General features: G+C 34.2%; 1 protein-coding gene across 4 annotated transcripts in view; it reads left to right on the forward strand.

Annotated features, from left to right (window-relative positions):
* LOC132754561 (telomere-associated protein RIF1-like) overlaps positions 1–17,284 on the forward strand; it is a 55,600-nt gene that overhangs the window by 14,417 nt on the left and 23,899 nt on the right. For all 4 annotated transcript variants that reach the window (XM_060745207.1, XM_060745209.1, XM_060745210.1 and 1 more), the window contains exons 2-14: positions 5,022–5,152; positions 6,609–6,773; positions 7,438–7,579; positions 8,275–8,369; positions 8,584–8,773; positions 9,956–10,054; positions 10,966–11,101; positions 11,739–11,890; positions 12,537–12,606; positions 13,182–13,349; positions 13,973–14,083; positions 15,023–15,180; positions 15,965–16,048. In XM_060745207.1, the coding sequence (XP_060601190.1) occupies positions 5,043–5,152; positions 6,609–6,773; positions 7,438–7,579; positions 8,275–8,369; positions 8,584–8,773; positions 9,956–10,054; positions 10,966–11,101; positions 11,739–11,890; positions 12,537–12,606; positions 13,182–13,349; positions 13,973–14,083; positions 15,023–15,180; positions 15,965–16,048 (1,680 nt within the window). In that variant the 5' untranslated portion in view covers positions 5,022–5,042. The remainder of the gene's footprint in view (positions 1–5,021; positions 5,153–6,608; positions 6,774–7,437; positions 7,580–8,274; positions 8,370–8,583; positions 8,774–9,955; positions 10,055–10,965; positions 11,102–11,738; positions 11,891–12,536; positions 12,607–13,181; positions 13,350–13,972; positions 14,084–15,022; positions 15,181–15,964; positions 16,049–17,284) is intronic.

Below are 17,284 nucleotides of genomic sequence, written 5' to 3' on the forward strand. Positions count from 1 at the left end.
GCCTAGGAACTTCAAACTTGGTATGGTGATTGGTCATGATCAGTAGATGACCCCTATTGATTTTGGGGTCAATGGGTCAAAGGTCAAGGTTACATTGACCTTGTAAGCAAAAACGGTTTCCGATCAATAACTAAAGAACCTTAAGGCCTAGGAACTTCAAACTTGGTATGGTGATTGGTCATGATCAGTAGATGACCCCTATTGATTTTGGGGTCAAGGGGTCAAAGGTCAAGGTCACATTGACCTTGTAAGCAAAAACGGTTTCCGATCAATAACTAAAGAACCTTAAGGCCTAGGAACTTCAAACTTGGTATGGTGATTGGTCATGATCAGTAGATGACCCCTATTGATTTTTGGGGTCAAAGGTCAAGGTCACATTGACCTTGTAAGCAAAAACGGTTTCCGATCAATAACTAAAGAACCTTAAGGCCTAGGAACTTCAAACTTGTATGGTGATTGGTCATGATCATTAGACGACCCCTATTGATTTTGGGGTCAAGGGGTCAAAGGTCAAGGTCACATTGACCTTGTAAGCAAAAAACGGTTTCCGATCAATAACTAAAGAACCTTAAGGCCTAGGAACTTCAAACTTAGTATGGTGCTTGGTCATGATCAGTAGATGACCCTATTGATTTTGGGGTCAAGGGTCAAAGGTCAAGTCACATTGACCTTGTAAGCAAAAACGGTTTCCGATCAATAACTAAAGAACCTTAAGGCCTAGGAACTTCAAACTTGGTATGGTGATAGGTCATGATCAGTAGATGACCCCTATTGATTTTGGGGTCAATGGGTCAAAGGTCAAGGTCACATTGACCTCTTGGGTAAAAACGGTTTCGGATCAATAACAAAAAAACCCTTAGGCCTAGGAACTTTAAACTTGGTATGGTGATTGGTTATGACCAGCAGATGACCCCTATTGATTTTGGGGTTAAGGGGTCAAAGGTCAAGGTCACATTGACCTTGTAGGTAAAAACGGTTTCCGATCAATAACTAAAGAACCCTTAGACCTAGGAACTTCAAACTTGGTATGATGATTGGTCATGACCAGCAGATGACCTATTGATTTTGGGGTCAAGGGGTCAAAGGTCAAGGTCACATTGACCTTGTAGGTAAAAACGGTTTCTGATCAATAACAAAAGAACCCTTAGGCCTAGGAACTTCAAACTTGGTATGGTCATTGGTTATATCCAGCAGATGACCTCTATTGATTTTGGGGTTAAGGGGTCAAAAGTCAAGGTCACATTGACCTTGTAAGTAAAAACGGTTTCCGATTAATAACGAAAGAACCCTTAGGCCTAGGGACTTCAAACTTGATATGGTGATTGGTCATGATCAGTAGATGACCCCTATTGATTTTGGAGTCAAGGGGTGTAAGGTCAAGGTCACATTGACCTTGTAGGTAAAAATGCTTTCCAATCAATAACTTAAGAACCCTTAGGCCTAGGAACTTCAAACTTGGTATGGTGATTGGTCATGACATGCAGATGACTTATTGATTTTGGAGTCAAGGGGTCAAAGGTCAAGGTCACATTGACCTTGTAGGTAAAAACGGTTTCCGATCAATTAACTAAAAACGCTTAGGCCTAGGAACTTCAAACTTTGTATGATGATTGGTCGTGACCAGCAGATGACCCCTATGGAGTTTTGGGTCAAGGGGTCAAAGGTTAAGGTCATGACCAGTAGATACTTGATAACCCTTATTAATTGTTTGATCACTGGGTCAGAAGTCATGCATAATAACCTTTTCACATGACTAATTGGCTGCTGATAGGGGGCATACATGTTTTACAAACATATCTTGTTTAAGTAAATTTCAGCATGCACATTTAGTTACAATTGTAAAGTTGTTATGGTTCTTACAATTGCACACATTGATTTTGTTATTAGGTCTGGCTTTTCTTAGGCTGAGAGCTATGTGATAACCAAAAGAAATTGTAAAGAACCAAGTGTCCCAACAGAAAAAAACTTTCACTTTATAAATGGCCCAAGTTGTCTGTGGGCAAGAAGCAAAAATTCATATTACCACCCCTGTTAAAGTACATGTACATGACACCTCACCCCTATTAAAGAACATGTATACTGAGGTTTCTGTATGGTTAAGGACTTTCACTAAATAAACTTTGGTTTTCAAGTTTTATTAAGTAACTCTGGCCCTTAAAATATATACAGTATACCTGTAGGATACCTGTAGGATGATTCTGGGCTCTGATGGAAGGGCTAAGCCCTTTTTAAGCCCCTCTTCTTTTGACAAACTTTCGTCACTACTTCATACTGGTCTCATCATAATTATATGTTTATGCCCCCGCCATGTAATGGCCGGGGCATATAGTGTTACCCTGTTCCGTCCTTCCGTCATTCCGTCCTTCCGTCCTTCCGTCATTCTGTCATTCCGTTATCATCAGTTTCCGTTCATTATCTTAGTAACCGTTGCACATATTCAACTCAAATTTGACATATGGATATGTCATGAGAAAATACAGGTCAAGTTCGAATTTGGTCATGGTTCGATGATTTTTGGCAGAGTTATGCCCCTTTTACTTTGAAAATAATATGAAATTTTCAGTTTCCGTTCATTATCTCCCCAACGGTACAACACATTCAACTCAAATTTGACATATGGATATGTCATGAGAAAATACAGGTCAAGTTCGAATTTGGTCATGGTTCAACGATTTTTGGCAGAGTTATGCCCCTTTTACTTTGAAAATAATATGAAATTTTCTGTTTCCGTTCATTATCTCCCCAACCGTACAACACATTCAACTCAAATTTGACATATGGATATGTCATGGGAAAATACAGGTCAAGTTTGAATTTGGTCATGATTCGATGATTTTTGGCAGAGTTATGCCCCTTTTACTTTGAAAATAATATGAAATTTTCAGTTTCCGTTCATTATCTCCCCAACTGTACAACACATTCAACTCAAATTTGACATATGGATATGTCATGAGAAAATACAGGTCAAGTTTGAATTTGGTCATGGTTCGATGATTTTGGCAGAGTTATGCTCCTTTTACTTTGAAAATAATATGAAATTTTCAGTTTCTGTTTATTATCTCCCCAACAGTACAACACATTCAACTCAAATTTGACATATGGATATTTTTTTGGAATGCCAAGGTCAAGTTCGAATTTGGTCATGGTTCAATAATTTTTGGCAGAGTAATGCCCTTTTCACTCTGAAAAAAATATGAAATTTACAGTTTCTGTTCATTATCTACCCATCAGTGTTACATATTCAACTAAAATTTGATATATGGATATGTCAAATGAATGGGCAGGTCAAGTTGGAATTTGGTCATGGTTCGATGATTTTTTGGCAGAGTTATGTCCCTTTCACTTCGACAATAATATAGATACATCTTAGGAATAGGCAGTTAAAGTTTGAATTTGGTTGTGGTTCAATGATTTTGGACAAACTTATCTTTCTTGAATATTGGAAAAAAATTTGAACTTTCAGATTCAGCACTCATACTTTTGTGGAAATGTATGTAGCCATTATTTTGGCTACAAATATGAAATATGCTATTTTCAAAAGGTTAAGACTGAATAATTTCAGTGCTTTGAACATTGTATGAAAATGGTTTGTGTTAACATTGAAAAGTTTTAAGGGCTTTGAACTTAAAATGAAAACAATAATTTGTGCAAACAAGTTTGGAACTGAATATAATAACATCTGAAATTTTGGCTGCATGCGGGGGCATCCGTGGCATGATGACACATTTCTAGTTTTATTTTCACTTAAACATATTTCATTTTACACTGCTTAAAATTTTTACAGCATTATGTTAAACGGGGTGGGGGGGGGAGGAAAGCTGGCTGACTTGAAACATAACTATCTTGCTTAATACTAAAGTTTAGAGAAGTTTACAATAGTAACTCCGGTCTTATATAATATTGACTGGCCTGGAGGCTGAACTGGCTCTTTACTTATAATGGATAGGCCTTTTATTACTAGTAAAAATTTTGTAATGACTGTATTTGAATGGTTTATGTGTTTGTCCCATTTGTTGGATCATGTTTGGACAGGCCTTTTGTTGTACAATAGAAGCATGATACCGAATTTTGATGAAACCACAGGACTTGCTTCATTAACTCCATTCAATAAAATCTATTTATGGTTTTCACAAAACTCACTACATTTCACTTCAATTTTGTATCCACTACAAACTTAAATCAAAATTTGTATCAAATTTTGAATACGCAGTGTAAACATCATTAACATTGGGGGCAAAAAATAATTGTTTCATACAAGGAAGCTGGGGATGAGTGTACAATTTTAATGCACAGTAAAATATTACGAATAATTATAATAAGAAAGATGATAAAATCACATAGTGTTCGGTAACGCCCAATTTGTTTTTGTAGATTTTTATGAAACCACTGGTGGATGGTATATTTATATAGACGTATACATGTACTTTGCTTTAAACTTGAGAACAGCTGTATTTTAGGGCAGATGAATCAGAATGAATAAAAAATGTACCTGTACAGTAGCAAAAAAGCTTACAAAACTTTTTTGAAGTGATATTAAATCTGTCTTGTCAAAAATAACAAGGCTATGCCAGATGAAATAAACTCCTTTTTGAATTGTTTGCTGTCTTAGAATGATTTAAATCACACCCAACAAATATGGTATTTTTGGTTTATTTTTTCTGAGCTAGACATAGAGAGAGCTGTTGTTCTCACCCTGGTGCATTTCACGGTCTGACACAGGTTATATTTATGAGTGCAAAATTCGATGAAATTAAAAAAATCATTACCATTGAATGGTTAAAAAAATATTGTAAATTGCTACAAATATTTATTCACATGTGATAAGGATATTTTTAACAGCAAGTGATTTTCATGGTAATTTTTACTATAACACCACAGTCGAAACTTTTTTATTACATAATGAGGCATCTCCTTTAAAGGAGATCATTGACACACCATACCATAGACTGATGTACAAATTTCTTGTATGTACCTTGTATATAATCTTGTTATGTTTTACAATGTTAATATTATATTTTCAGAATGTCGTGAAGCTGACCAGCATGCCTCATACAGAGAGTACCGAGGCCAGTGTGGCCAATATACTGAAAACATTAGAATCAAAGGAGGCCACCTGTAAAGATAGATGTAATGCATATAACCAATTGACAAGGTATATCTTACAAAATTCATCACTGTTCTTTGCATGTAAAGGCCCTTTTACTTACCTCAAGGGTTCAACTACTGTGAATTCATTTGATTTTTGGGGCATGAAATTTAGTGGTTTTTTTCACAAAAGACATTTATCATGCTTTTTGAATTCATGGATTGCCTATTTTTACAAAAGAAATGGAAAAATTGTAATGATTTTATGGCTGATGAAATGAAATTTGTTGGAACTGAAATTCACGGATTGACCTACCCACCAAAACTACAGAAAATTTGTGCCCCTCCAATAATAATGATTTTACAGTATCAGGTTCATTTTTTATGCCAAATATGGGTACTTTTTCTACCAAGTAAGGAAAAATTATTCCCACAGTAAAGCAAAAAAATTTAATGAGAAATCAGTATTTTTAGATCAACTATACAAAGAAAAGATGGGCTGTCTTATTTGGGTATCAGTGTCTGCACATTGTGTGTGTATTTGCGTTTATTTATACTCGCCACCGGTTGCCCATATGGGCGAGTCCTCCAGAAGAGTATTAGTCATTTTAGATTTTTGGAGGATAGTGCAATTACAGATACAGAAAGATGCCCCAATTCCAGAAGCTTCTCCTGGTTCTTTAGCGTGCCAGGTGTTTAAGCACCCATACACGGGACCTCGATTTAAAGTCTCATCCGAAAGACTGATTAGTAATTTTAGTTGGCCAGCCCGGGAATCGAACCCACAATGTCGAATTCTGCACAACACTAGTTAAAGTTTTTATGTGCGAGTTGAACAATATCATATCTCATTACCAGCCAAAGACTAACTTTACACATGTCTTTTATTTATAATAAAAATAATAATAATTATGAAGGTCACTTTTCAGGGCCCATTACTGGGGCATTGATTTTGACATAATTATGGCCCTTTCTTAACTAAGAAAATTCTTTACTCATCACTATTTGGCATGTATATCATATAAAAGCTTGTTTTGAAACCAAGAAATGAGAAAAGTTGAGTGTGCTGTTGTACTGACAGTTCTTTGTTCTCAGGAGTATCTGCTTATATAACAATAGTAAAAAAAAACAAACTTAAACGATTTAAAAATACAAAACAAAACAACCCCTAAAACTTTGTCTGGTCTGATTAATTACAATTTATTGATTTATTTGCGTTAGATAATGCATGTAAATAAATTATTGTGCACGTTGATTTTGATTCTTATTTTCTCAAATAAAAAATTACCTTTACAGGCGAGCTTTTAATCATAGATGTTGTGAAAATGCTTCATGTTTGGACATTTAAAGAAATATTGATTATCTTTATAGAATAGAGAATTATAGGCTCAAAATATTAAAAAAAAAGAAAGAATAAAAAGATGTACAGATGTTACCATATTGATTACTGATATTTTATAAAATGATACAAACATAGGCAAATATATACTTACCATTCTAACTGATCTTTCTTGTGTTAACAGTTTATTCAGGGAAAATGAAGCAAGTTCGTTCGGATCGGACATGTCAAGGAACATTACCAGGGTGCTAAAAGTGATTAAAAATGACGTGAACTCAAATTCTCATGAAGTTACCAACATAGCACTACAGATTTTGGGAGCTTGCCTCTATGATACTCAGATAGCGTGGTGAGTAGATTGTAATACAAATATATTAAAAATGTCTTGGCTGGAACTTTATTAATGAGCCGCGTCACGACAAAACCAACATAATGGCTTTGCGACCAGCATGGATCCAGACCAGCCTGCGCATCCCTGCAGTCTGATCAGGATCCATGCTGTTCGCTTACAAACTCTATAACAAGTAGAGAAACTGATAGCGAACAGCATGGATCCTGATTAGCCTGCGCAGATGTGCAGGCTGGTCTGGATCCATGCTGGTCGCAATACCATTATATTGGTTTTGTCATGACGCGGCTCATTTATTCTTATTTCCATATGAAGTGACATCTTTTTAAACCTTCAGTATTGTGTTATGTATTCATTATGACAAACATTTTATTATTTGTAAAAATTTTATCTCAGGAATGCATAACCTGGGATGTATTGATTTTTGACAGGTTTTTAAAAAACTTGTATGCCAAAGTTGTTATCATGCCAGTTATTTCAGTATATAAATTAAGGGTAGGAAGTAATTACTTCTTCGCTAGAAGTAGCATTTGATAAGCATGGTAATATGGATTCTTTGACTCAACATATATTTGGATCATGCCCAATGAAGGCTTTTTTTTATGACATTTTGGAATATAACCTTGACCTCTCCTTAACCTTGTGTTTGTAATTTTTTTTTCAGCCATATTAAGAAAACAGATTGTATAGGAATGCTGAAGACACTGTGCCTTACTGTACACAACACGAAGGAGAAGAGTACATGTTCTTGTGCTCTTTGGTGTCTAAAATCACAAAATCTTGATCCAGCTATCATCACTTCAAAGGTAGGACATAACTTCTTTTATAAAGTTTCACACACAGAAGAAAAATACTGTAAAATATTTCAAGTTTGTGTTGTTATAATTTCACCTTTTTTGTTCAAAAAGATATGTTTTCCTTTATGTATATTTTGGGTGTCTGTGCTCGAGTGATGAAGATTGTTGATTTTGAACCATTTGCCCTTCATATGCCTTGAGTTTGAATCCTGCAAGGGACTCTGTTATCTTTCATGTGAGGAAGATTTCAATTAGGTGCCAATAGTGTTTGAAACAGTGCAAGAGTGTTGCTTTTTTTCCACACTTAAAGCTGGAACTTTGCAGTTTAACCTGTGCAGTATTGGTGTAATTTAAAACCCAACAAAACAAACAATAGCTTACAATTATACCAGTGAATTACATTTTGATAATTTTAAAGTTAATCTATCTTTTTAAAGAATTAGACATCATTATATGCATAAATGAGCCGCGTCGTGACAAAACCAACAGAATGGGTTTGCGAGACCAGCCTGCGCATCCGCACAGTCTGATCAGGATCCATGCTGTTCGCTTACAAACCCTATAACAAGTAGAGAGACTGATAGCGAACAGCATGGATCCTGATCAGACTGCTCGGATGCGCAGGCTGGTCTGGATCCATGCTGGTCGGAAACCCATTATGTTGGTTTTGTCATGGTGTGGCTCAAATGTCTTGAAATTTTCAGGCTGATGATATATTAATGGCTGTGGAATTTGCTGTTGAGAAATGGTCAGGTCTTTCAGTGTCTGTCATACATGAATGTATCAGTACCATTGAAAGGTACATATATTTTTACCCCCCATAGTAGTTAGGCCTAACAAAATAGGCCAAAAATATAGGAAACATATTTTTGAGATTGTTTTCACTTTCCATTTATTCTTAAATTTGCTAGTGTAATCTTTTAGCCATAGGAATCAAAATTCATTCAGTAATATGTTTCTGTACATTTGCTTTTAATTAATTTACCATGTTTACATTTGATGCATTAATCAAGGTTAAACTCTCAAGCACCTAATGAGATGAGGAGTATGGCTTTACGCTGGGGTAAATTATTGATACCCCTCGTAGTACATGGAGCTATACAGGTGAGAGAAGGTGCTCTCACTCAGATAGAACAAAATCTCGACAAACTCAAGGAAGTGCACAAAGATCTTATTGCTGATTTAAAGCCAGTGATCAGACAGGTAGGGAAATGCACAATTTACAGTTTTGATAAAGGACCAGGTGTGATTGATATCTGGGATTTATTCTGATGTAAAATATAGATGTATAATTAACATACAGATAAAGTATATTTTGTATAGAATTGAAATGGGAGGGCTGTAGCCACCGCTGTACCTTCAATAATTGTTTTGTCTTTCTAATTTTATATACAACTTTATAATGACTTTACAGTCACACAAAGCACATGTATGCTTGAAATACTAAAAAAATTCAAAACAGTTCATTATTTGGCTCATGACCAATAATGTTTTTAATGTGTCATTAAACAACTAACAAACAAACATTGTTTACCTCTGGTTTCAGTTTTATAAAGTGTAGATCTTTCATGTCAAATGTCAGCTGTTATGTGAAAGAGCTTTTACATGAAATAGTCAGCTGTTATGTGAAAGAGCTTTTACATGAAATAGTCAGCTGTTATGTGAAAGAGCTTTTACATGAAATAGTCAGCTGTTATGTGAAATAGTCAGCTGTAACATGCTATCAGCTGTTATTAGAAATTATCAGCTGTTATGTGAAATAGTCAGCTGAAATGTGAAATAGTTAATTGATTTGTGAAATAGCTATTTAATGAAACTATGGCAGTACTTTAGAGGCCCACATGGAAGATTGGGAAACCAAATGTGTAGCCTCGATAAATAAAGCCTTTACTTACTTACTTACTTACTTACTTACTTACTCTTGGTATGACATAACAGTTAACTAAAGGCTATTTTTCACCAATAAAAGGTTAAAATGACTTTTCTTTGTATTGATGTTAATTTCAACGCAACAGAAAATATGCGCCGCATCACGACAAAACCAACATAATGTGTTTGCGACCAGCATGGATCCAGACCAGCCTGCACATCCGCGCAGTCTGATCAGGATCCATGCGGTTCGCTATCAGTTTCTCTACTTGCTATAGGGTTTGTAAGCATACAGCATGGATCCTGATCAGACTGCATGGATGCGTAGGCTGGTCTGGATCCATGCTGGTCGCAAACACACTATGTTGGTTTTGTCGTGTCGCTCAATTATAATATACAACTCAAAAACAAAGAAGAATATTCAACTGGTATGATTTGAATTTTTTATGGAAAATATCAAGTTTGTTAGCAGGGAAATGTATATTTTAATAATTTAATATTTTGCTGTCTTTATAGAAAGTTCTGCCAGCTTTAAAAGGTTATTTCAAGGAAGGACCTAAAGTAAATGTGTATGCTCTAAAAGTTTGGAGTACACTTGTTCAGCTGTATGGAGAGGTTAGTATAGTACATATATTCTATAATATAGACAATTTTTTTTATATATTTTACCTTGAAAAAAGGGTAGTTCATATTCTGACCTTACATGTGTTAATAAAGTGTTAAACTTGTTCTGACATTGTAACCTGTTCCTCTCATAAAAGTTTATGTAGTAAATTAAGATAGGGAAATGAAAATGCATGCAGTGGCTTCCTTGGGACTTAACCTGTCCAGTTACATCAGTCAAGGTTATCAATTTATAATATACTTCAACATTTGATTTGAATGATAAACTTAATTGCGCTTTTCGTTATTTCATACATAACATAAGTTTTGTGGTTACATTTTTTTTTTGATGATCTATAACTTTCAAGAGTGTTTCACTGAGTATAGTAAAGAAAATTCGACAGTTGTCATAAATAAGCTATTAACACATAAAGTGACATATTTGCAGTATAATATAATCATCACATATCTCTTTATATTTCACCCATTGAAAGTTATGGTCTGTCAAGTACTGATTTTTTGCCATATATTTTACATTTTCTGGATATGATATTTGATTTCAGGCTATTATATCTGCTGTCAATCTTAATGGACTGACATTCAGCTTGTCCTAGGAATGTTATACAGCTTATTGCTTGTTTATGTTTTAGGTTTATTTACCCTCAACATGTTAAAATTACCACATGAGCAGGCATTACTTTATGATGCTTTCCTTTACCTGTTTTTTTATAATGACCAGTGTAGTAAAACCGTTTTTGTCACTGATTATATTGCTTAATCATCTATGTACACCATTTATACACTGTCACAAATTTACTCAATATATAATAACATACAGTGTATTGTAGTCATGTAAAACTTAATAAAAAAAAGAAATAAATCTATAACAAGACATAAATGCTATGTACATATATATGTTACAGGAACTGCACCATGCAAGTTATATCAACGAGTTTCTACCAGTTGTAGAACTTGGTTTTAAGAGTACGGAACCTCGTGTTAAAGTGGCAGCCTTCCAGGCGTGGCGCAATCTTATAGATAACTTTGCTATAAGTCGCAGTGAGTAGTCTAATGTCTATACAATGATGTTGGAGAAAGATTCTGTATCACATTTAGTATTTTCTAATATATTACACACATTGAAATTTTTGTATTTTTATTAAACTATCAAATGTCAATGACAAAAAATTTTTAAGGGTCAAGCTAATTTTTTGAAGAGTAAAATCTTTTAAGATTTTAAAGCAGAACGCCTCCAGATTAATGTCAATTTTCATGAAAATTTAAAATTGTATTTAAAAGTAGAATATTGTGAGGTGAACAAATAAAGTAATTTAAATATTGCAATCCGGCACTTTTAATCCAAGAAAATTACCAAAATGTGGTCAACATATGTAAAAACAGCCCTTACTGCGTTAGTAACGCAGTAAAGATATGGTGATAAAATACTGCAAAATCAGTCTGAAACCGCACATAACATGGCAATTTAACTTGGATCTTGAATGTTTTTACCTTTATTAAAATGTTAGTACATTTTGCTCAATATTGTTTTTCTTGAAATATTTTGGCTAATCTGGAGGCGTGCAGCTTTAAGGATCAATAAGCTAATTTCATCTATACGAAAATCAAAAAGTAAACCAATGCGTTTACAAAAAGAAAAAGAAACTATATTTTACAATATTCCCAATTCTTATTACAGCTTTGATTCAGGATCCAAAGAGAGTTAAACTTATAATGCAGGTGTTTAAACATAATAATGCTAGAACAGAGACTGTTGCCATGGAGAAGTTGACATGTTGGTGGCATTTTCTGTGGTTGCTAGGCAGCAAAGTTTCACCTAACTTTGATATGGTAAATAGCAGCATACTGTTATAGTTCATTTATAAATGTCAGGTGTTAACATGAGGAAGATATCTAGCTTATTAGTGTTAAATTGATAGTTGTTCTACTTTGGGTTCTTTTCTGTGCTAATTGATTTCTTTTCTATGCTATTTGGGTTCTGATTTTATGCTAATTAGGATCTTCTCTAGTGTTGCTAAGACTCTTTTACGTGCTACTGGGGCTTTTTCTGTGCCTGAAATGATACAGCCTTCCAAAATAAGGTGCATTTAAACATGAACTGAAAGATGAAAGATTTATTTTTTTATTAATTTTAATATTTTGTCTACAAATAATAATCATACATTTAAGTTAGAAATTAGTGGACCTGTCGAGTTAATAATTTTGATATTTTGTTTACAAATGATAAGCATACATTTACATTGAAAATTGCCTTATGACCTGGAGAATTCATTAAAAATAAAATCTATTGAATTTGATTAGGCATATACTGTATCCTATGATTTAATATTTTTGGAAATTTTTTTTATTGATTTTAACACAATGCTTAGATATGTCAAAAGAACAAAGTTATTCGTATACTGATTTCTGAAAGTCTTGACACAGTAGAGTAAGCTGTTTTAACACTGAACGAATGAAATATAAATTGTTTTTACAGGTGGCAGGTCCATTGCTTCATTTTTGTATTGGTGGACGACAATTAGATCAGAATGGAGCTGCAACACCAAGTAAGATAAGATCGTGCATTGTTTGATAGGACTAAATTACTAAAATCCATTAATCCTTACCATACTAAATGGACCTGTCTATCTCTCAATCCAGACAAAACCATTATCTATAGCGAAAATTTCAAGATTGACTGAAATTGCTGACAGTGCAGACCAAGATGAGACATGAATGACGCGCCAGCTGAACTTGGTCTGCATTGGTAGAATCTCTTGCCGCCACCAGTCTAAAAGTTAAAAAACAGTCTTTTTAAAATTTGAAAAATGGTAGAAATTTTGACCTATTATTGTTATAAAGAATAAAAATCTGATTGTCATAAGTCATGTTAAACCTATATAGTAGGTATTTCAAAAAAAATCCTTAAAGAATGTTGAGTCTAAAGTCAAGTTTTAATATGGTAATATTTGTAGAGTGAACTGTAGTATTTTGCTTCTTAGTGCAAACAGTTAATTGAAATTCATCATTTTGTGGTAGCCAACAATTTTATATATTGTATTTCTGCTCTTGTGTAGATAAAGTTATCATCATCATCTCATATTTTGGATGTAAATACTAATGTATTGAACATTTGTTACAGAACATATGAAGCCAGGTACCAGTCCTGTAACACCACATCTTAAGCTGTCAAATGCCGGGCACCAAGATTTTCCAGTATTCCAGTCTTTACACCTCTTAGGTTGTGAAGCACTTGCTCATTTTCTTGGAAGTACAGAAGCTGGGGAGACTCCTCATAAATTCAGACTAGGTATGTAAGAAAATAACATAATTGAGCCGCGTCATGACAAAACCAACATTGTGGGTTTGCGACCAGCATGGATCCAGACCAGCCTGCGCAGTCTGATCAGGATCCATGTTGTTCGCTTACTAACAGTATAACAGGTAAAGAAACTGATAGCGAACAGCATGGATCCTGATCAGACTGCGCGGATGCGCAGGCTGGTCTGGATCCATGCTGGTCGCAAACACACTATGTTGGTTTGTCATGGCGTGGCTTATATTTTTACAGTTTCAGTATTTTCGAGAGAAAATTAGGTTAAGGATTGTGTTAATTACTTACCTTAAATATCAAAAAAAAATTGATCTAAATTATTGGTTTTTACAGAAAAAATGTCCTCCTTAATCAGTTACAAATCACTAGATATAACTATTTTTTTTCAAATGTCAAAATTCTCAGTGTTGCTGTTCTTGTAACTTATTTTTTCCAAATTAATCTAAAGTCACAATTTAGAATGATCACAACTGGATGTGCTAGGGTATCTCCCAGAAATGGTGAAAAATGGCAGTGAAAATACGTTAAAAAGATGTGTAATATTTGTTGGGTGTTGTATGTATACATTACATTATTCACAAACATATTTCTATTTTCAGATCCTTTAACACATGAAGTTGTGACTGGGCCCTCATTCTTCATTAAACATTCCACACTGCTGATAACTTCAGCCATAAAACTGTTCACTGGTCTAGGTCAGAATGCACCAGGTAAGTTCTTAAAACAAAGTTTTGGCTATTTTTATGTTATAACTGGGACATAAAGACCTTTTTGAAGCTCAAGTTTGCTATATTCTCTCATATTGAGAGTGCTTGTACTGGTGCAGGAACGTGTCCTATTGGTCTTAGAATAATCTCATTCATTGATTATGAATGAAGTTCATGTCAGTTTATTTACTATTATGAAAAAAGATATTACAGAATAAAAAGCGTCTGTTATTTCTTATAAAAAATGAGCAACTGGTAATAGGTAGAAAAAAATATCAAATACTGGCTACAGGAGCAGACAAATTGTTACCTTCAAGCTGGATATTTGGGGTTTATACTAGCTAGCAGCAAATGTTAGATTTCTTATGATATTAAAAAATTTTCATTTTTTAATTTTGGTCTAGTTCAGGGTTCTTTGGAAAAATAAAAAGTTCTAAAAATTAAAAGGCATAAAGGGGTACTTTAAACTTCTTTTAGGGGTTTTTTTTTATTGAACAAAAAATTTCCCAAAGTGATTTTTAAACATTTTTTCTCAAAGGGGAATTTTATTACAGTTACTGTAATTTAAAATTTTTGTTTTTTTTAAAAACAAAAAACTGAATAAAGTAAAAAAAAAGGGACATTGGAGATTGTTTATCTCATAATTTTACTAAATATATGTTGGATTATTTTGGCTTTGCAAATAAATACCATTAATTTATCCAGTATAATAAATTAATATGGAAAAAAGGCTTTTGTACCTAACTATGCATCCGCGCAGTCTGATCAGGATCCATGCTGTTCGCTTACAGACCCTATAACAAGTAAAGAAACTGATAGCGAACAGCATGGATCCTGATTAGACTGCGCAGATGCGCAGGCTGGTCTGGATCCATGCTGGTCGCAAACCCATTATGTTGGTTTTGTTGTGACGTGGCTCATTTATTTCTGTACGTATTTCAGAGAGTTTGGTTGTACATATCTGGCAATGGTTGATAGCACATCTTAGAAATGCTGTTGAAAGCCCAGCTAAATTAGACATCCGAGAAACACTAAGTATCTTGTTCCTACAGTTCCAGAAACTTGTACAGAGTAAAACACTACCTAATGATGTCATACTGGTAAGAATTAATTTGTAGAAACATTTAACTCTGGGTATATTAAAATTGTTCTCTGTACCTCTTAGAAATTAGTGAATAAATTGAAAGAACAAAAACAATATTAATGGGAGTCTGTCTTTGTATCAAAGGATTCAACAGTAGAGGAGAAAGTATGTAAGAGGAAGGGCTGCTCACTCAATAGGACTGTAAACATTAACTCAAGGGTCCATGGTTCAAGGATGGACTGCAAAATACTTTTCCAGAATTTACCTTATAAATATCATATAGGTCATACAGACAAGTACAATATGCTTTATAGATAATATGGACAAGTCAAAATCGTAATTTTGACATCATTGCCGAGTGGTTAAGGTTGTTGACTTCAAACCACTTGCCCCTAACTGCTGTAGGTTCGAATCCCCGACAGTGACTTTGGATTCTTTCATGTGAGTAAGCTATCCAGCTAGCTTATGGAACGTCGGTGGTTCTACTCAGGTACCCGTTCGTGCCTGAAATAATGCAAGGAAGGGCACCTGAGGTCTTCCTCCACCAGTAAAGCTGGAACATCGCCAAAATGACCTTTACTGTATTGGTGTGACGTAGAACCCAATCAAAACAAACAAAACAAAGACATCATTGATCTACTTTGGCTATTCACCACTAAATTCAGCAATTTTTTCAATGATTTTAGGGATACTTTTACTTTTAAGTGTAGTTTATACTGTAGACTTGTAATATATTGTTGAATTGTAGATTTATGAAAAATATTGAATATTTATTCCTAATGAAAGTTTATTATTTACAGAAAATGTTTACAAATTTGTGTGCCATACCAAAAAAGATTCTGTGCTCTAGTGCCTACAGTATTGGTGGAGAGGAAATGATTCATGTATGTACAATGAAGTTTCTTATATTTTTGTCTTGGCATTTAGATAATTATTTTACAATTTTTAGCTCGACTTTTCTATGAAAAGGGGAGCTATCCTACTCGCCCCGGCGTCGGCGTCGGCGTCACACCTTGGTTAAGTTTTTCATACCACCCCACTTTATTTCAGAAGTATTACAAGTATGGCTTTGAAACTTACCATACTTGTTCACCATCATAACCTCCATCTACAGACAAGAGTACATAACTCTGTCAAGGTTTTTGACAGAATTATGGCCCTTTTTTGACTTAGAAAGTGTATTGAGCTTGGTTAAGTTTTTTGTACCACCTCACTTTATTTCAAAAACATTGGAGGTATTGCTTTGAAACTGACCATACTTGTTTACCATCACGACCTTCATCAACAGACAAGAGGACATAACTCTGTCAAGGTTTTTGACAGAATTATGCCCCTTTTTGACTTAGAAAATACATTGAATATGGGTAAAATCCACTTATTGCCTTAACCCTTTGAGATATTGCTTTGAAACTTTTAATGCTATTTCACATCATTACCCCCATCTGTACGCAAGAGAAGGTAACTCTGTCAAGGATTTGTTTTAAAAATTAAGGCCTTTTATCGACTTAGAATCTTGGTTAAGTTTTTAGTACCAGTCCACTTTTTGACTGAACTGTTTGAGATATTAATTTGAAAGTTGGAATACTTGTTTACAATCATGATTCCCAAACATGTCCAGGAGAAGGTAATTCTGTCAAAGATTTTATTTGAATTATGGCCCTTAACTGTCAATGTTTTGTATTATAGGCAAGCACTAAAAAACTTAAAAAATCTAAAAAAATTCATTCCTATCCACTTGTTCACTTTACCATAAATTATGTCATATAAACATTGCTGTAATATTCAAGGGTATCAAACAACTAGTTCACTTTAAAAATACAGAGATTCTTGTATTGCCTTTTACTGCAAAAACTTTTTTTATTGGCAAGCAATAAAAAAGTCGAGCGCGCTGTCTTACGGACAGCTCTTGTTATCTCCCTTGACAGCATTGGTTGTAATTTTATAACATTATAAAAATAATTATTAAGTTATTAATCTGTTTAGTTTATCTATTTTCCCTTCATGTTACTGAACCTTTAATATTTGATGTATAATTGTCAGCCAGGGGAGACAATCATAATGCATGCCAATTAAAAAATCTCCATTTATTTCATATTTATTACTATAATTTCTTTCGTTAT

Source organism: Ruditapes philippinarum, unplaced genomic scaffold (assembly GCF_026571515.1).
Source record: "Ruditapes philippinarum isolate M1 unplaced genomic scaffold, ASM2657151v2 ctg1048_1_1_1_1, whole genome shotgun sequence".
In the NCBI taxonomy this organism is placed as follows: domain Eukaryota; kingdom Metazoa; phylum Mollusca; class Bivalvia; order Venerida; family Veneridae; genus Ruditapes; species Ruditapes philippinarum.